At 31.9% G+C, this 18,207-nt stretch overlaps 4 protein-coding genes across 5 annotated transcripts in view; 2 read left to right on the top strand and 2 right to left on the bottom strand.

Annotated features, from left to right (window-relative positions):
- LOC101501800 (uncharacterized) overlaps positions 1 to 6,564 on the top strand; it is a 7,117-nt gene extending 553 nt beyond the window's left edge. The window contains exons 2-19 of the mRNA XM_073367472.1: positions 1 to 23; positions 516 to 740; positions 1,179 to 1,242; positions 1,339 to 1,468; positions 1,565 to 1,709; positions 1,822 to 2,070; positions 2,151 to 2,235; positions 2,826 to 2,928; positions 3,386 to 3,511; positions 3,594 to 3,707; positions 4,553 to 4,671; positions 4,792 to 4,879; positions 4,975 to 5,067; positions 5,177 to 5,266; positions 5,414 to 5,533; positions 5,650 to 5,741; positions 5,979 to 6,036; positions 6,368 to 6,564. The exon at positions 1 to 23 is cut by the window's left edge and continues 9 nt beyond it. Of these exons, the coding sequence (XP_073223573.1) occupies positions 1 to 23; positions 516 to 740; positions 1,179 to 1,242; positions 1,339 to 1,468; positions 1,565 to 1,709; positions 1,822 to 2,070; positions 2,151 to 2,235; positions 2,826 to 2,928; positions 3,386 to 3,511; positions 3,594 to 3,707; positions 4,553 to 4,671; positions 4,792 to 4,879; positions 4,975 to 5,067; positions 5,177 to 5,266; positions 5,414 to 5,533; positions 5,650 to 5,741; positions 5,979 to 6,036; positions 6,368 to 6,445 (2,002 nt within the window). The 3' untranslated portion in view covers positions 6,446 to 6,564. The remainder of the gene's footprint in view (positions 24 to 515; positions 741 to 1,178; positions 1,243 to 1,338; positions 1,469 to 1,564; positions 1,710 to 1,821; positions 2,071 to 2,150; positions 2,236 to 2,825; positions 2,929 to 3,385; positions 3,512 to 3,593; positions 3,708 to 4,552; positions 4,672 to 4,791; positions 4,880 to 4,974; positions 5,068 to 5,176; positions 5,267 to 5,413; positions 5,534 to 5,649; positions 5,742 to 5,978; positions 6,037 to 6,367) is intronic.
- A 1,561-nt stretch (positions 6,565 to 8,125) lies between these two features.
- Positions 8,126 to 9,267, bottom strand: LOC101501486 (early light-induced protein, chloroplastic). Its single transcript, XM_004496614.4, has 3 exons — positions 8,990 to 9,267; positions 8,753 to 8,851; positions 8,126 to 8,609 (listed from the first exon to the last, which is right to left on the bottom strand). The coding sequence occupies exons 1-3, from the start codon at positions 9,137 to 9,139 to the stop codon at positions 8,265 to 8,267; spliced, it is 594 nt and encodes a 197-aa protein (XP_004496671.1). The 5' UTR covers positions 9,140 to 9,267; the 3' UTR covers positions 8,126 to 8,264.
- Positions 9,268 to 10,594: 1,327 nt separating this feature from the next.
- On the bottom strand, positions 10,595 to 14,772 carry LOC101500954 (perakine reductase-like). Of its 2 annotated transcripts, XM_004496612.4 has the most exons (8): positions 14,668 to 14,772; positions 14,455 to 14,551; positions 13,120 to 13,290; positions 12,652 to 12,855; positions 12,370 to 12,542; positions 12,104 to 12,200; positions 11,735 to 11,888; positions 10,595 to 10,973 (listed from the first exon to the last, which is right to left on the bottom strand). In XM_004496612.4, exons 2-8 carry the CDS (start codon positions 14,494 to 14,496, stop codon positions 10,798 to 10,800), a joined length of 1,017 nt encoding a protein of 338 aa, XP_004496669.1. In that variant the 5' UTR covers positions 14,497 to 14,551; positions 14,668 to 14,772; the 3' UTR covers positions 10,595 to 10,797. The 2 variants fall into 2 exon arrangements, with proteins under 2 accessions (XP_004496669.1, XP_027189958.1); XM_027334157.2 differs by lacking the exon at positions 14,668 to 14,772 and having other exon boundaries at positions 14,455 to 14,630.
- A 3,201-nt stretch (positions 14,773 to 17,973) lies between these two features.
- The window catches only part of LOC101500646 (transmembrane emp24 domain-containing protein p24beta3-like), a 2,775-nt gene continuing 2,541 nt past the window's right edge, over positions 17,974 to 18,207 (top strand). Inside the window, exon 1 of the mRNA XM_073368104.1 lies at positions 17,974 to 18,207. Coding sequence (XP_073224205.1) covers positions 18,186 to 18,207 — 22 coding nt within the window. The 5' untranslated portion in view covers positions 17,974 to 18,185.

The raw sequence follows: 18,207 nt of genomic DNA, 5'->3' as shown, positions 1-18,207 counted from the left end.
TCAACAAGCTTGCGAGCTATTAGGTTAGTCTTCTTCTGATAATGATCATTTTTTTAGGCGTAGCATTGATGTTAATGGATTCAAGAGGAGTCTTCAATTGTGGAAAATAGTATTTGTTATTAGCTTTGTTTCATTAAATTCAATTACTAGAATGTTGGAATTTGATTTTGTTTTATCTCAAAATGATGATAAGTAAGGAGTTTAGTATGCTATTTGTGTTGTCTCACAAAATATCGGGATTGTAATAGAATTAATTTAATTTGTATGGTAGCTTGTTGAAGTGTGATTTTCCTTTCACACAAAGGATAGTAACATCAATAAATTTTGAATGTTATTTATGCTCCTCTCATAAAATTTGGTTTTTAAGGGAAGTGATTCTAGATGATTTATAGTTTTACCCTACTTGATTGCATGGATATAACGTTCTCATTTTGATGATTTTTAGGTGAGTAAGTTTGGTTTTTGTGGAAAATTCTTAAGTGGAATTTTGCTTATTTTCTTTAATTGTTTTGCAGCCAAAAACAATTGTCACACCAGGCATCTTGCAAAGCTTTTGTTCCATCTAGCATGCTACTTGCAGGAGTCCATGTCTACTTCTGGTGTGTCACCTTTGGTTTATGAAAAGGCTGCTAATGCAGTGTACATCAGTTCTGTGTTTCTTAAGCACTTGATTGAAAGTGGTTTTCAGTTATACCTATCTTTTGATGGCGATGAAGCTGTACTGAAGGATGTTTTGGGAGGTATGTTTAGGTGCATGTTTGATTTTACTTTTGGGATATATATATTAGAACCATGATTTTGGGAGATTTCCAGTGCAAAACCAAACACACTATGACTATCATTGTTTCACAATTAGAATTAAGATATGCAAACATACATACAAACACACCAATGTCATGGAACTTTGTTGCATATATGATTTTGGGAGGTGTATTTGCATAAGATTCATGTAAAAAGGCTTGAGCTGAATTTTGGCGCCTCCTTGGGTAACATGTTGCAACTTAATGCATTTGATGTGGTATAGGCATGATATTTTACTTTTGTTTGAATTGGAAATTCGTTATGTTTCACGGGATTCATAAAATTTCTCATTTTCTCCTTTCAAGTCTCTTTTGGTTTCTGTGTTTCTTTGCAGTGTTATTCAGAATTCTTATTTTTTTAATATTTTGTTTATGCAGATCAAACCATTGAAAATCTCGTTATGCGGAATGTACTGAACTTTATAGCATCAGTAGAAGTGAGGTATATCACAACTTATAAGTAACCTGAAAGGCTAATTCTTGTCGAGTTATTATATGAAATTTCTGTCCTAACACGTTTTTTTTGTTATTATTGTAGTCCCGACACATTTCTTCTACATCTAGAGCTGCTTAATTTCATGATTATTGCAATGTCAACTCAGCTTCTCTGTGGGCCATCTCCTGGACCAAATGATGTGAATCCATTTCTTGATGCAGCAATGGCTCAGGTTAGAAGTTGAGATTTTAACATCAAATATTGGTCATCGAGTTATTCTTTATTTGCACGTAACAAATAACAGGTTAGTGCATTGTTGTTTTTGCAGGACAGCTCTCTGGTTGGTTCAGTTGTCCGCAAATTGTTTCTAAATTTCATTATCCATCCTAGGGTTTCATTCAATAGGGCAACTTATCCCATCTTTTATGATGGAAGTCAGAGTAGTGTGCTACAGCGAGTTGGTTCTGCAGCTGGTACGGACTGGTGACTGGATATACTTCTCTATTATGTAGTTGATGTTGTCGTCTAATTGCGGCAAGATATTTATTTGATAGGCGTTTTATTTTTCGATTTATTGTGCTGCAGCAAATATTGTTTTGTTGCCATTCAGTTATTTGGTCAGTTCAAGTGGCGAAGGGTCAAGAAATCCTTTGGCGGATAGTAGTCTTCACGTGCTTCTTGTTCTCATTCATTATCATAAATGTGCTGTGAGTGAGGACTACTCTGCCGTTCAGAATAACAAATCTTCAGCTTCAGATTCATTACTCAAAGAAAATTCTCATTTTTCTGAGAACCCTTACTGCAAGGCTTTAGAGCATGCAATTGATTGTGAATGTAATATATTTTTCATATCTACATATACCATTTTAATTGATTGAGAAGGCTAGCAAGTTTTGATCAATCTTTAAATGCAGTGGATCGTGTAGACGTTGAGGGCAATGCACACAGTGGTCGACACATAAAGTTGCCTTTTGCTTCTTTGTTTGATACACTTGGCACGTGAGTATCTTGCTGCCTCTTTACATGTTTGACAATTAATATGCTTTTACTAATCGAGTCAAACGCTGCAAAATATTATTCAGTTTGTAATTGTATGTTATTATCTTGATGATAATTTGAAAACGTGTCGGATGATCAGAATGTGCCAGTGTTAGATCAATCTTATTATGACATTTAGAAAACTGATTTCTTATGCTTTTCTTTTCACCAATCAATAATTTTATCAAAGAGGTGGAGGGGAAGGTAAAAGAAAGTAAGAAACCACAATTTATTCTTTTTTTCTTTTTCGTTTCATGTTTGCTCTTCAGTTGAGCAGTACAGATTTTCTCTTGTTTATGTGAGCACATAATGGATATTTGCAGCTTCATGTCTCTGTTACCTTATTTTCTTGGTTTGAGGCTCTAGTATCTGTATACGCATACATCAAGAACTCTTGGATTTCTTGCCACATTGGATATTTTTTTATATGCACTATGTTATATGTATTCATAGCGTCATCCCTGTCAGACACATACTAGTTGTAATTAATTATTTTTGATTTTTTACATTTATTATTTTTATAAAACCTGGAAACTTTTATTCCTCTACAGGTGCTTAGCTGATGAGGCAGCTGTCCTACTGCTTTACTCATTGTTGCAAGGAAATTCTGCCTTTTTGGAGTATGTCTTGGTGCGGACTGATATGGATACATTGGTAAGAGACTGCAAACTTGAATTTCTCTTATGAAGAACATGGAATGAATTTATTATAATTCATAGGGGAAATTGCACCGACCTCCCCTGAGATAAGTTTAAATGACATACGCACCCCTTTTGTTTTTTAAACAAACATTTACCACTGTTATTTGTCGTAGAAATTGAACCCAGGTCCTCTATTTTTACAAGATAGAGAAGACACTAATTGAGGGGAGGTTTGTGTCTTTTACAGTGTATCATTTACACATATGTTAGAGAAGGTGACTGCAATTTCCCTTTAATTTATATTTTTAAAAGTCAACATAAGAATTTTAAGATGAAGTTTGTCAAGGTTTATTACTTTGCAAAACATGTATTCACTTTATTATCATGTGATATATGTAACCACTTGCTTTAAGTCATTTCTAGAATGACTATTCTTACTCCTGTTCTTGTTGATCTTATGACATTAACAGTTAATGCCGATTCTGGAAGCTCTATACAATGCTCCAAGGAGGACAGCTAATCAAATATACATGTTGCTGATTATACTTCTTATACTTAGCCAAGATTCTTCTTTCAATGCAAGCATTCATAAGCTGGTAAGAGTTGTCTTTTGTCATTAGAATATGAATGGAACTGCAACGATTGCGCCAAATATTAATTTGGTACATAAATGGACAGATATTGATCGGTGTTCCATGGTACAAAGAACGTCTTCTCCATCAGACTTCTCTTGGTTCACTTATGGTCATAATTCTTATCAGAACTGTACAGTATAATTTGTCTAAACTACGGGTATGATTCTTAAACTCGGTTAGATTATTAATTTACTCTCTTGTGTCTAATTTTTCAAATGCCCTTTTCTACATAATGATTATTTAATTAAGATGTTACATATATTGAATGCAAAACCTAATACATTGGCCAAATGCCAATTAATTAATATTAATATGGTTATTACTGAGAGGCGGGATACTGTATCAGTATTTATTAGTGGAATATATAAACTGATTGATGCTATTGGCTGTTATGTTTCTCTTTAATGGGAAATACCTTGTCCTTTTACAGCTCACCTGATGGTATTTACCCAAAATGCAAATATTTAATTTTCTTCTGATGCTGTATTGCACCTAACATGGTTTACTGTTATAACCTTGGTCCAATGAAATATGACTGTGCCTTGAAATTCTAGTGCTATTTCAGAAGTCTAAGGAATTATGTTTTCTTGTGCACGTGTTTTCAACATGTCAAGGACTCTCTATCTTGATAATGTTATATTCACTCAAGTATGTTAGCTTTAAGTTTGCATTTGTTTACCTACTTGGTTAAATGCTATTTTTAGTTGGCATGATCAAATAGGATTTGGTTATTATGTTTTTAAGGACAGACAAAAGCTTACACTTTTGCAAGTCTGGGAGTAGGATCTAAGAATGCGTTGACATCTGATATCCTATGTCTACTGAAAACAGTGGTACATATATCATATGCCAACAGATACTTGTAGAATTGGCATATTTCAATCTTATAAATGTTTCTTATCTTTGTTTGCGTAAGTAGTTTATGTGATTGAACTATTTAACTGCTTTTATTTTGTATAGATTTCTTCCTCTGATCATTCTGTAATGTATAAATAATGATAGGATGTCTATCTCCATACAACATGTCTCGCAACTTTGGCGAATATGGCACCTCATATCCATCGTTTGAGTGCATATGCATCACAAAGACTAGTTAGCCTTTTTGACATGCTTTCGCGCAAGTATGTTTTCCCTTCTTTCTTAACCTTCATAATATACCATTTCCATTACAAATTTGTACTTTTTAGAGCTGATTGTGATCTCTGGTATAAAAATTTGACCATATCCTTGCTTCTTGTTAGGTATAACAAATTAGCCGATTGCAGAGATATTAAGCTTCATATTGCAAAAGGCAACTCAATTGAAGGAAACAACTTTGTAGAAGATGTGGTATATAATATATACTGTCTCAGTGCTTTTAGCGGCTCTATTAATTACAAACTTTAGGCTACCCTTTTTCTAAATCACGTATTCTTTTGGTGCAGTCTACTGAACAGCAAATTTACACCGACTTCTTGAGGCTTGTACTAGAAATAATAAATGCAATCCTGACTTATGCACTGCCTCGGAATCCAGAGGTTTGATTTGATTTTCTACTCGATTAATTGAAGATTTATGGCGCCTGTTTTTATCTAGTTCAAATTAGTCAAAATTTACATTAAAGTATTGCTTTTGTGACTGGGGCAGGTAGTGTATGCAGTAATGCACAGGCAGGAAGTCTTTCAGCCGTACAAGAGTCACCCGCGCTTCCACGAACTGCTTGAAAACATTTATACCGTATGTTTAATATATCATATTTAAGTCAAAGTTACAACATATGTTTTCCCTTTGAAACGATGCAAATTCTACAGGAGCAAGTTTTGTACTGCTGTTACATCATATTTTTTAGTATCGTTGAAAAATGTATCTACTGAATATTTGCAGGTATTGGATTTTTTCAATACTCGTATGGATGCTCAAAGGGTGGATGGTGACTGGTCAGTCAATGAAGTGCTCCAAGTGATAATCGTCAATTGTCGTTCTTGGAGGGGTGATGGAATGAAGGTAACATTGAAAAATCATGATTTGTGGTTTGCTTTGAGTAGGGAATATATCATCAGGAATTTAAGAGGATTACATTTACTTGCCCTGTTTTTGAGGATGTTGTTTTTTTTTGACAGATGTTTACTCAATTGCGCTTCACATATGAACAAGAGAGCCATCCAGAGGAGTTTTTTATCCCATATGTATGGCAGCTTGTACTATCCCATTGGTATGGTTCTTCCAGCTTATTTGTTGGTCTTATTTCATTTCATTCTGCTTGCTCATGAAGTGCCAACCTTGAATAATCAAGAGTGTTATTGAGGCTTGAGATACACTAGGGGAATTAGTTCTACTATCTCATTATTCATGTCAACTTTGTCAAATTTCTTATACCAATGTTTTTTTTTTCCCTATCTATTTTTTAAATTCTGTGCATGTCACTAATACGAAATTGTGTCACCTCCAGTGGATTCACATTCAATACAGGAGCCATCAATTTGTTTCCAGTTGATCTAAACACAGAAGTACGTATCTGAATCTCTCCTTTTCTGTTTGTGTATGTGTATCTGAATCTCTCTCGCAATCGATGCAACTTCTAATAAAATTGTATTACTGCATTTTGTTTATATCTTGGGTGATAGATAACAGTTTTATTTTCTTTATTATATTATTGTTTTTATGGTGGATAGATGCTGACCATAATTATCATTTTAACATCCCATTTGTGTAATGCATAAATCATCTAAGAAACCTAAGTCTAGTTTGTTTGAAAAAAATCAAACCACACAATTATATGCATTGCTTGATGATCTAAATTTTGTACTGATTTCTTCACTTGTTTTCGGTCATTTGCAGAAACTTGAAAATGGGGTGATGGGAAGCACACTCCAAAATGGTGATTTTGACAAGCCTGAGTATCAGCTTGATCCATAGCTGCTTGTAGTAGTACAAATGTGGCTGCCCAATATCTTAGTTGTTTGTACATATGAAATAGCTGATTAAGATTTCTGAAAAAAAAGAAAAAAGATCCTAAGATGTGTATTGTTCTCTCATTCTTTTCTGTTCATATAATATGTGAGTGTAAAGGTTCATTCCCCGTCGAAGAAGATAAGATATCCATGTAATGAATAAGCGGTGACGCTAGTATTCATGCAAATATCACACAGCTTTTGTAGATGTGCTCAGTTGCACCTCGTTAATGCTGTTGGTCGAATAATTCTATAAAATTCATACGACAGAAGTTTTTGAAAGAATACACTTTGTAGTGTTTAGCTAAACTACATGTTTATCATCAATCAAGATTGAGCTGTTAATCATTAGTGATAGATTTAATAATCTAAGTATCATTTTTATTTTAAAGCATTAGTTAAGTTTACGAGTTACCAATACAAGTCTGCAGTGTTCGCAGCTGCATACCTATGAAGTTTTTGACAGACAAGAGAAACAGAATATGTAATATTGTTTCAGTTGTAGTTTTCTCCCATTCTGAGGGCAGAAGTACCCTTTAGTTTCCTTAAACTTAACTCTAAAATATCTAGCTACAATTGTAATAAGCATTGGCTTTCATAATTGTCAGTTATTAGTAAATTTTTGTGGTTGATGTACTGTTTAATTTACATCCTAAAATGCATTTGGTTCACACTTTGATCAACAAAAACAACCTTGTATTATTGCAAGTAGTAAAATTATGAACCATTTTACATTCTTGGTAGAACAAGAACTCCCATAAAACAAAACCCTTTTCTGAATTTCAAAAGAAAAACTCCTTCCAACCTTAGAGAATGAAAAAACTAAATAATGATATGGTGGTTATAAAAATGACGCAGAAAACTTGTAAATGCGTGGATCAACTAAATAATCAATCACTTTCACAACTACTCATTGTCTCTACATCCTCTCCCAACTGCAACCTCAACATCTTGTTAATTCTTTTCAAGAACTTCACTACTTACATGTTCTAGAGGCAACCATTACTTTTAAAATCATTATCTTCATCACTACTTTCACGAAAATCTTTCTTGTGATCATCTTAATTGGATGCTTCTATTTATTTTGATAGTTACATTATTTCAACACACTTTTGATTAAATTCCGGTAAGATAAAATACTATTTACATTTTGGAACAAGTATAGAGAGAAAAACCCCTCCACAATTAGGAACATTTACAATTACTTGTTATATACTATGAAAGATAAATCGGTTTATGATTACCTTTATTACTTTTGGTGCCCATATGCTTATGAAGGAGAATTATCTTAACGCTATCGGAACATGGAGATCTAAAGTTATCTTTGGTGTTTACGTTTTATATGTGAATTCAATTGTATCTTGTTTGTGATGTAAAAAGAGACACGAACATGAGCACATGGATTTCAACATTCAAGAAACATGACTAGATTGTTAACTTCAAGTTATGTGTAGTTTTATTAAAAATATGTGCTTAAAACATGAGGTTTTTTGACAATGATGTCCATTTATTTGTCCAATTTATATCGTCCGGATCATTCATATTTTGCAGCTTAAAACATGTAGTATGATTTATACAGTTTACTTTACTTAGTAAATAGGCTTATAATTTTATGTTGCTATTAGAAGTTAAGGATACAAATCGATATCAAAACATTTGCTTATAATCAATGATAAAATAAAATATTCAAAATGAAATTACATAAGAATATACATTAAGTTTCATAAATTGACTTCAAAATAACCATAAGTCCTATAGTTTATTGGTGTCCCTCTAAATCTATTCTACACTAGGGAAGTACCCTTAACATACTCTGTAAAAGCCAACGCAATCAAACCCAACATAGCAATTCTTCCATTCCACAGCTCTGCATCTGAGGACATAACACCTTTGGATTTAGACTCCACACTAACACCTTGGAAAAATGGAATCAAAGAAGCAAGTGTCAACAACACACTTGTCCCCAAGAACCATGGGACTCCTCCACCAGAAATCTGTTCAAACAAACCCTGCCCTTTTGCTATTTCCACCCCCATTGCAGCAACAAAACCAATCATAGCTAATCTTCCATTGATCCTTTCAGGTGCTGGCCCACCAAAAGCCATCAAATCCGAAAACTTTGTACTCATCTGCCATAATATTATCATCATTATTTATTAAAAGGGTCTCATAAATTTTGACCAAAATCAAAACTTTAAGTATATAACTAATTTTATTAAACACAATTCTAGAAAAAAACATCAAAGTTATAATTATTTATTATTATGCTCACCTTTGATGGACGAGTATAAGCTGGTTGTGGTGGTGGTGGTGGTTGTGATACTGGTGTAACTGGGTTTACAGGCACCTTCGGTTGTTGTTTCTGTTCTTCCTGAATGAAACAAATAGCAACCAATAATCAATAAACATGTTTCATATAATTGTTCTTTCCAAGTAGACAAATAAAATATGCATATATTAAAAAAAATACCATAATATATAATATGAAATATATTATTTTAAATCCTACCTCAGCCATGGACCTAACTTTCAAGCTAGCACTTCTTCTTGTGTTAGGAATGTACACAGAAGGGATGCTGCTAAATTGGCTAACTCTAGACCTGCTAGAAATGCCGGTCATTGAGCTTGACATGATAGATTGGTAAGATGAAACAGCCATAGAGATAGTAGTTCCTTAATGTTAAAATTCTTAAAATATAGGACTAAAGAGACCAAAGTCTTTTGTAGGATAAGGTAGCTTTGTGAGTTTCAATACACCTTAGATGGCAAAGGTTTTAGTAGGTATATGCATTGAAGAAGGTTGTTTATATAGAATAAAATGGAAAGCATTGTAAGGGATATTTTGATTCCACGTAGTGTGTATCAAGGTTCTAAAGGTTATTGAAAGCAAGTATAGTGGTGGATATTTATGTTCCACGTAATGTGTTTATGGGTCCTAAAGGTAATTGGTTCACGTGGGTTCATTTGTCCACACATGGTAAAAGTAGGAGACGTGGCTCTAGTTAGGACCAGAAGGTGCTATTTTAGAATCTGAGGTTATGAGGGGTTGCAAACTTGGAACGTGCAGGACCTCAATTTGTTGTTGTTACTGCTTATTACTTTGGTATAGTCTAGAACGTTCTCTTATACGCCTCTGTCGATACGAGAATTGGTAGTTCTGCTTGATCCTTAGTTAACCAAGAACCTAAAACTGTTACTTTAATTTTAAGACAGTTTTTGCTCTAGCCAAGATTTTACCTAACGTTTCTTGCAATTAAGATGTCATGACTTCTAAGAATTGATTGGACCCAAAACTTCAATTTTGCAAATGATTAATAAGATATCTTTTGTTTAGGATTTAATTAATGCTGGTTTCAATATTATTTTTTGTTTAGGATTTAATTAATGCTGGTTTCAATATTATTTTTAAATGATGACAATGTTTTGAAGTAGTACAAAAATGAATTTAATTTATATACATTATTAATATAAATAGATTTTACATTGTCAATCAATCTCAACACTTATATAATTATTAATATTTAACTTTTGTCATAACTACTTATAAAATCACATATAATTAGTCATGATGTACCGATAACGTAAAACTTTTTACACTATTGGGAAAATTAAACTCTACAATAATTTAGCTTAAATAATAATCATGGACCCACAAAATGTTATTTTCTTTTAATTTGTACATGAGAAATCTGATTTTTAATCTTAGAATAGTAGTTACCTAAGTTCGAAACAACCCAAGATCTTAAATTGCAGTGTTCTGGCGCTGGGACTTTAGAGGTTAAATACTAATTATCCGTGATCATTCTTCGTTTCTAATTTTTACAGAAACTATGGCTCACCCAGAACCTCTATCAATCAGTTTATTTAGAAAAAGATCCTAACTCAATAGATAGTAAAAAAAGAATACCATTATATTTATAGAAGTGTTAAGAAGAACTTGTAGTGAGAATGGTGAAATATGCAAATAACAGACCATTTTTTACCGGTAAAAGGGTTGTGACAGTAAAGTTGTAAAATTAACAAGGGTTCAGCATGCAGTTCAAGGTGATAGTCTCATCTTCAACTACAATTTCAAAATAAAGGACTAGTTTCAGGTAATATATAAAAGGACTAGTTTGACAGGACAATTATTCCATGTAGCATATATATATAGTTATATAAATAAATCAATTTCGTTAACAGAAGAAATATTATTTTCCCCTTTTCCACTTTATAGTCATTATCTTGTGGAGAGATTATTCCATTGAGGTAAGCATAATGGTGGAATACAAACGCAACACTAGTTCATTACAGGGGGGCACAGTTTTCTCTATGTAATTACTTTGGTGGTGTAGTTGCAAACTTCCAAACATATTGTGAAAAACTGTCAAATTCTCGAACCCCAGCAATTTCCTCAACAGGAACTGCATCAGAAATTTCCTTCAAATTTTCTTCTGTAAGCTTCACAGTCAGAGATCCAATGTTGTTTTCGAAGTTTCTCAGTTTGCTAGTCCCTATTATGGTATCCAACAAATATATGATAAATCATTTGGTCATTAGATTCAATTTATTCTCATGCTTACATATCTACAGACTTTACATGCACTCGATTGTAGGTACTATCAATGAAAAAAGGCGCATCATACCAAGAAAATATATTTAATGGATATGAAAGAAATTAAAAAAGAAAAGGTTGATAATATCATCATGTTTTTTCTTTCTCTATGAAGCCTGGATACATGGAAACAAATTTGTTTTTGAAATTCATGGTATGACAACAAATTTAAAGATAAAGTTATATAGATGCAAAATACTCGTAAAGAAAGAGACATCCATCCATATTCTTCATTTATATAAAACTATGATGATAACAATTTGCAAATAGGTACTAGCAATTATAACAAAAATCTTAGAGTTTCTACCTAGACCTTGTTATTTCCTAACTCCTATGTCAGGATATCAACAAAACATCTTTAGAAGAACTCAAAACAAAGATCACAAGAAAAAAAAAATCGGTGTTCGAGAAAAATCGGTGTTTGAGAATAATGAGGAGTGTATAAAAATAATTTAAAAAAATATTACGACACTGATACTTTTCCTATTTTGAAGTATCCAGGCTTCATAATCTTTCTTCATTGAGTGGTAATTTTGAGATAAATAACCAAAATCCAGAAAAATAAATTGGCAGAATATGTCGAGCATTTAATAAGGAAAGCTAAAAAATATCATATATGTTGAACACAGTATTTTTCCTAGGTATAAAAAAAGACAGTACCAGGGATAGGGATTATGTCATTTCCTTGATGGAGAAGCCATGCTAAGGCTAATTGAGAAGGAGTGCATGCATGCTTTGAAGCCAAGTCACTGAGTCGTTCATAGAAAAGCTTGTTCTTTTCCAAGTTTTCTCCAGTGAACCTGGGATGAAAAGCCTGTTACAGAAACAAGAAAAAAATTCAGAAGAAAACCATTGCGGGGATGAACTGATCCAGTGATATTTATGACATTTTTCCTCTGCAGAAATGTGATCTAACGAATACTTTGAACCTTCCCGCTTTAATGTTATTTTGACTATCATAATCAGAAAATCTCTAAATCCATCCAAACATAAAACTGCATTACTTGTAAGTTGTAACTAGCTGCATACCAGCAAACTCTGACTAGGCAAATTCTCTACCACTGACTTTCCTGCAAAAAAGCCACGACCAAGAGGGCTATATGCCACTATTCCAATCCCTAGTTCTCTGCAAGTACACAATCTTTCTTAGTCAGATAATAAAAAAATAAAAAAAACAGTTTTTTTAACAGATAGTTATAAATCATATCTGAAAGTGTTGGCAGATATATCAAACTAAAAAACTGAGTTCAATTGTGACTAGTGCAATATGAACAGAAAATATTCAATCTATATACCTGCAAAGTGGAAGTATTTCTTCTTCAATGTCACGGGACCATAAGGAATACTCCATTTCCAAAGCAGTAATAGGATGAACTGCGTGCGCTCTCTTTATAGTGTCAACATTTGCCTCTGACAAACCAATATATTTTATCTTTCCTTCATTTACCAGTAGTTTAAGCTCCTCCATCTTCCATAAAGAGGTCAATGTTAAAGCATTTTAATCATCTACAGTGTTCAAGTGTTGAAAAGGTAGGTATGCTTAATAACCAAGAGGAGGAAAACAACTCAAAGCTTACAGTGTGTTCAATTGGAACTGAAGTGTCAACCCGGTGTTGATAATATAAATCAATATACTTGACATCAAGACGCTTGAGACTAGCTTCACAGCATTCCCTCACATATTCAGGGCTACCTTTTACCCCAAAAACCATCCCATCAGATTTAGTAATACCAAACTTTGTAGCCAATTGGACTTTTTCTCGGGGAAGTTCTTTTAAAGCCTGATGACAGAAGAAAATCGTCATTCATAAATTGTTTGTCCCCTTGAAAACAAAAATGTACTCATACCATGTTATAACGATATTAGTAAAACCAAAGTACGTGCCGTTTGCTACATTTAAAGAGTTATTTTTTTTGTGAATAGGTTGTTAAAACATGATTGATCAAATCATTACATTTTGTTCCATATAATACAAATGATTATGTATATTCAACACTTAGAAGCAAAATAAAAAAGATCAATTAGTTGCTGGATCATATGTTACCTTACCAACCATTATCTCATTATCATGATTCTGTCCATAAAGATCTGATGTATCAAAAAAGGTAACACCCCTATTGAATACTTCCTTAATAATTGAACATCCATCTTCATGGGAGAGGGGAGCATTATATATTCCTGATAATCCTGCACATCCAAATCCCAATCGAGACACCTGCGTTCCACAAATGAATACATATAAAAACAAGAAGTGCTTATCTTATCAAATCCACAAATATTAAACCAAACATCCGGTTAGCTAAAAGAGAGAAATGAAGTGTATGTTTAGTTTCATTTTTGGATGAGACAAAATTGATTTCAAGGATGTAGAATTAATTTTGACATGTTTGGATGTTTTCAAGTAGATGATTTTCCCTCTAGATTCAATCTTAACTTGAAGCTAGAATTTGAAGTTTTTGCCTCTACAAATGATTTTTAGCCTAAAATTTATCAGTCAATTCACTTTTATATAAATATACCCAACTATAAATCTCTTTATATTCAATTTACTTTTAGTTAAAATCAACTTATTCAAAATCAATTTTTGTTACTGCAAAACCAAACGCATACAAAAGAAAGAGGGATCTGGAGAGAGAGAGAAGGTGAAAAAATAGTAGCTTAAATGTTAACTGGTGTAACTTTTTATTATATATGACTGATAATCTCTACTCCAACTCTTTTGTGGTGCCGAAAAGAAAAACTTCATACTACAAAACCACTCATAAATATTCTGAATTTTGAACTAGACTGGGCAAACATAAACAGCAGTGTATGACAGACTATCACGTTCAATAAAAACATTAGATGCAACACATCAGAGAAGTATACGCTATAATTAACATCAAAGTATCAAAATCCTGGCCTAACCTTTGAATCTCAAATAATGCAAAGAGAAAAGGCCATTCAACGTTTTCCCAGTTGAAGAGACTAAAACAAATGGTTTGATGTTTTCTTCATCTTAATGCAGAATAATTCAGTCCTTTGTGAAAAAACAAATTTTGATGACCAAGTAGTTGGTGATAAGGATGATGAAAAACATTAATGTAGTCATGTTTGAATTAATAGCTAAATTAAGCACTTATAGAATAAACGCTTATAATATAAGTGTTTATGTATAAGTTATTTCTACAACAAAACAAAAGACAAAATAAAGTCAAATTGTTTTCACTTTTCACAAGCTATCATGTAGAACTTTTTAAAATAAGTTGAAAATTGTTTAGACATGTCATAACAAGGTGTTTTAATGAGTTCTCGCAAATAATTGTACAAATAGATGAACTCAAATAAATCAATTTTAACATGAATCAGTTGGTTTGATGAAAAAACGCAGCAAGTTTACCTCTAAGCCTTGGCTCCCCAGTTTGACTCTTGGGACTTGCATCTTGGTCTTCTCTATTTTTCAACTCTCTTGCCGCGAGATGCAAAGTTGATAAAACCTGAAACAAAACAAAAAACAAACAAAAAAACGCCTATTAGAATAACAATCATGCCAAAGGGTGGAATATTCCCCACGGTTATTGAAGTGTCCACTCTGTTCACACCAGGAACTTACCAAAACCTTTTGCTTCTAAAATCAACTACTACACCTTAAATTCGATTAAATTAAGATAATAATTAGTTGTTGGACAATGTGTTACTTTTCCAAAAATGATCAGGTCCCACCCCGTTGAATATTTGCTTAACAGTAGTAATATTAATAGAGCATCCATCTTCATGCGATTGTGAGAGGGAGAATACGAAAAATGAATAAAAAAACAACAAAAAGTGGTGGTTCAAGAGGCTAGGCTCACCAGGCATTGTGGACCAGAAGTGCAGCGGCCTGTTATCCCTCCACTGTCAGGAGCCGGAGGTGTTCGCTGCTCTGTGAAGCCAGCCTCACGCGGTGCCCTCACGTCTAGGACCAACGAGAATTGAGCCTTCGCCCAGGACCCATTAGACAACTCTCAACTTGGGGCGGGCAGGCCAGCGTAATGCATTAACCGACCCAACCTAGTGAATCATGAACCTTGTTCCACCACATTAATGCCCCCACTCGGGTCACAAGCTGGAGTTACCCAACTCGGCGAACTGATTCATGTGTCAGAGATTTATAAACTTACGTTGGTTTTAGTTTTTAAACGGTGTGGGACTTACCAATGTTAACTAAGCCTAGTTTGTTCCCCTTTTGGCATGCTCAATTCTCAATGCCTAAGCCTTCAAGTTAACATTATTATACTCTAATTTTTGTTGCTTTCCTTTTTATTTGAACTTTTCCTAACCGCCCAATAGTGGGGATCGAGGTTGATACATTTACATTGCACTGCTCTCCCAATAATAGATGAGCAAAACTGGAAAAGCATATAGACTTGAGACTTCGGTGTACGGGTGCAGAAGAGAATCAATCGTTCATTTAAATTGTATATATTTCACAATTAACATGTGATTTGAGTGAGGATTACAAACAAGCATAAGATAACATTGAAGGTACTAACAAATTGTTTTGTTTTATCTTCTTAATATTATAACTTAAATTGTTCGATGAACACACGAGTTTTTTCAACCAACATTAGCTACAATTTGATATTTGCCGAAGTTAAAAACAATATTTTGTCAATTTATATTTCTTCACAAATTCAAAAATGTTAGTTTAAAATTTAAAATTAGTATGCTTGAGTTTCATATATTTTTGTCCAGACGAAATGACAAACAACACTAATAAATTTATATATATAGAGTGGAGATTGTAAATTCAAAAATAGATTAAAAAAAATATTCAATATAACAATATCATTATTATTATTTTCATGTTATATGTCACCTTTAAATATTATTATTATTATCATCATGATTCATATGAAATGGAGTTTTTAGGTTCTCAGACAAAAAAAAATGTGATCATCCCATTTTATATGTTTTTTAAAGTAAAATTTAAAAACTTTTTTTTTAATTTGCATATTTATTCAAATAGGATTTAAGATGTTCAATATTAACTTTTAATTTATTTATTTTTTACTATTTATAAAATAGTATTTAAGATGTTATTTTATATTTTAAAATTAATATTATTATAAAGAAAATTCCAAAATTCAAATTCTTAGGATACTTTTTTTTCCCTCTTGATCTTTTTCCTCTTAGTTTCCCATAAAAAAAAATTATCTTAAACTTAAAAAAGATTTTAAAAAAACCCTCAAATTTAATTTATCTAAATTGAAAAGTTGATAAAGTGAATAAATAAATAATTAATATTATAATTATTTATAATCATCATGTATAAAGTTGATAAAGTGAATAAATAAATAATTAATATTATAGTTATTTATAATCATCATGTATGTGTATATAATATAATCTTTCATTTAATTATCAATTATTTATAATACCCATTTTATTTTTAAAGTGAATTGCTACAAAACTCCCCATCACAATAATTTTCTTTCACTTATTTGTCATCTATTTCCAACATTATGGTTCTTCAATTTCATTCAAATTTATGGGTTTCAATCCAGAAAATTGAAAGAAAATACGAGACAATAATAAACAAGAATGGGCAAATTTATATAGGAACGAAATGGGAGGGAGGCTTGAGGTTGGTGTAAGAGATATAGGGGAAGGGATGGAAATGAGAAGGCTTTTATTTTCCTCTTCTATGCATGAAAACAATTAAATAGGAGGGAGGTACAGATAGGAACAACACATAATATTTATGGAAGATTAAGTTCAATTGGTTTTTAATAAAGATAATTAAATAAAAGTTTGGAGAGCTTCAAAGCATCAATGAGGTCTCTTTGATGGTCATATCTAATATACAAGAGCAGAGAAGTGGCACAAATTATTTTAATTTTTAAATTAATTAATTTATATATTTATGTGCATCTATGTGACTTCTACAACACTCATTCAAATAGTGAATAAATTTTAAAGACAAAAATAACTAAAATTTATTAATAATTTTGTTATTGAGGGTTAAAGACATCAAATTTAATATTCAATTTTATTTTTTTTCTTTAATTTTTTCGATATTTCAACTACTTTAGTATTGAATAATGATACTATCTAATGTGTTTTTAGATATGTAATTTAACCGATTCCCAGAAAAACTTCAATAGCCACAGCACATTTTTGCCAAATTTGTATCCAATAATATTGATTATTTGACACAATGTTTGTTGGACGTTGAATATTATCTTCTCTTGTTTTAATTGTCATAATTATATATATACATTTATGATTTTAGCTTTTTATTTACTTTAGTCAAAAAAACATTTCTTTCGCTACGTTTTAAGAAAATTTTATATGATTTTAACTTTTTTTATTTAGCCAACGTATACGCTATACATATTATCTAATCAGACCAAATAAAATTGATTTTGTTTTTATTTTATATTTGATTTTTAAAAATAAATGCAAAGTCTTTTATACCTTGTTTTGACAAACAAGTATTATATAGTTTTTTTGATAATATAAGTATAAGGTAATTGTTATTTTATTATTTTATTTTTATGATTTTAACCTTTTTATTTATTTTAGTCAAAAAGCTTTCTTTACATGTTTTCAGAAATTTTATTATTATTTTAGCTTTTTTTATTTAGTCAATACATGTATATAGTAACTAATTAAGAAAAAATAGTTTTTAAAATAAAAGTTTAATTTTAGGTTTGAATTTAAAAATAAATGCAAATTTTAGATACCTTATTTTGACAAAAAAAAGAGCAAAAGATAATTATTATATCTTATATTTTAATATTTTATTTTAACCTGTTACAGTGTGGTTCACTTATTACCTAGCAGCTATCTTGTTTCTGATTGGCTGATGCACGTTGTATCTCTCTCTGCGTTTTACACGTAAGCTCTTTCTAAACGACGCTTCATTCATATCGAATAAACTACCCTTCAAGACCACGACGACTAGAGTGGTGCCGTTTTGCACTTCCAGAGTGACGAGAAACGGAGAAAGGATCACAGACCTTCTCAAAATTCAAGTCTTTAAGATCTGGGAATAACACTTCTCAACCACAATTTTCGTAATTCTTTTTTCATTCCAAAAAAAAAAAAATTCCCCAAAATAAATAAATAAATAAGGGGGAAAAAGCGATGGAGCAAGCGCAGGGAAAGA

This window comes from Cicer arietinum, chromosome 4 (genome assembly GCF_000331145.2).
Source record: "Cicer arietinum cultivar CDC Frontier isolate Library 1 chromosome 4, Cicar.CDCFrontier_v2.0, whole genome shotgun sequence".
NCBI lineage: Eukaryota > Viridiplantae > Streptophyta > Magnoliopsida > Fabales > Fabaceae > Cicer > Cicer arietinum.
The sequence above is the reverse complement of the archived record's forward strand: the minus strand, read 5'-3'. Positions and strand labels throughout refer to the sequence as shown.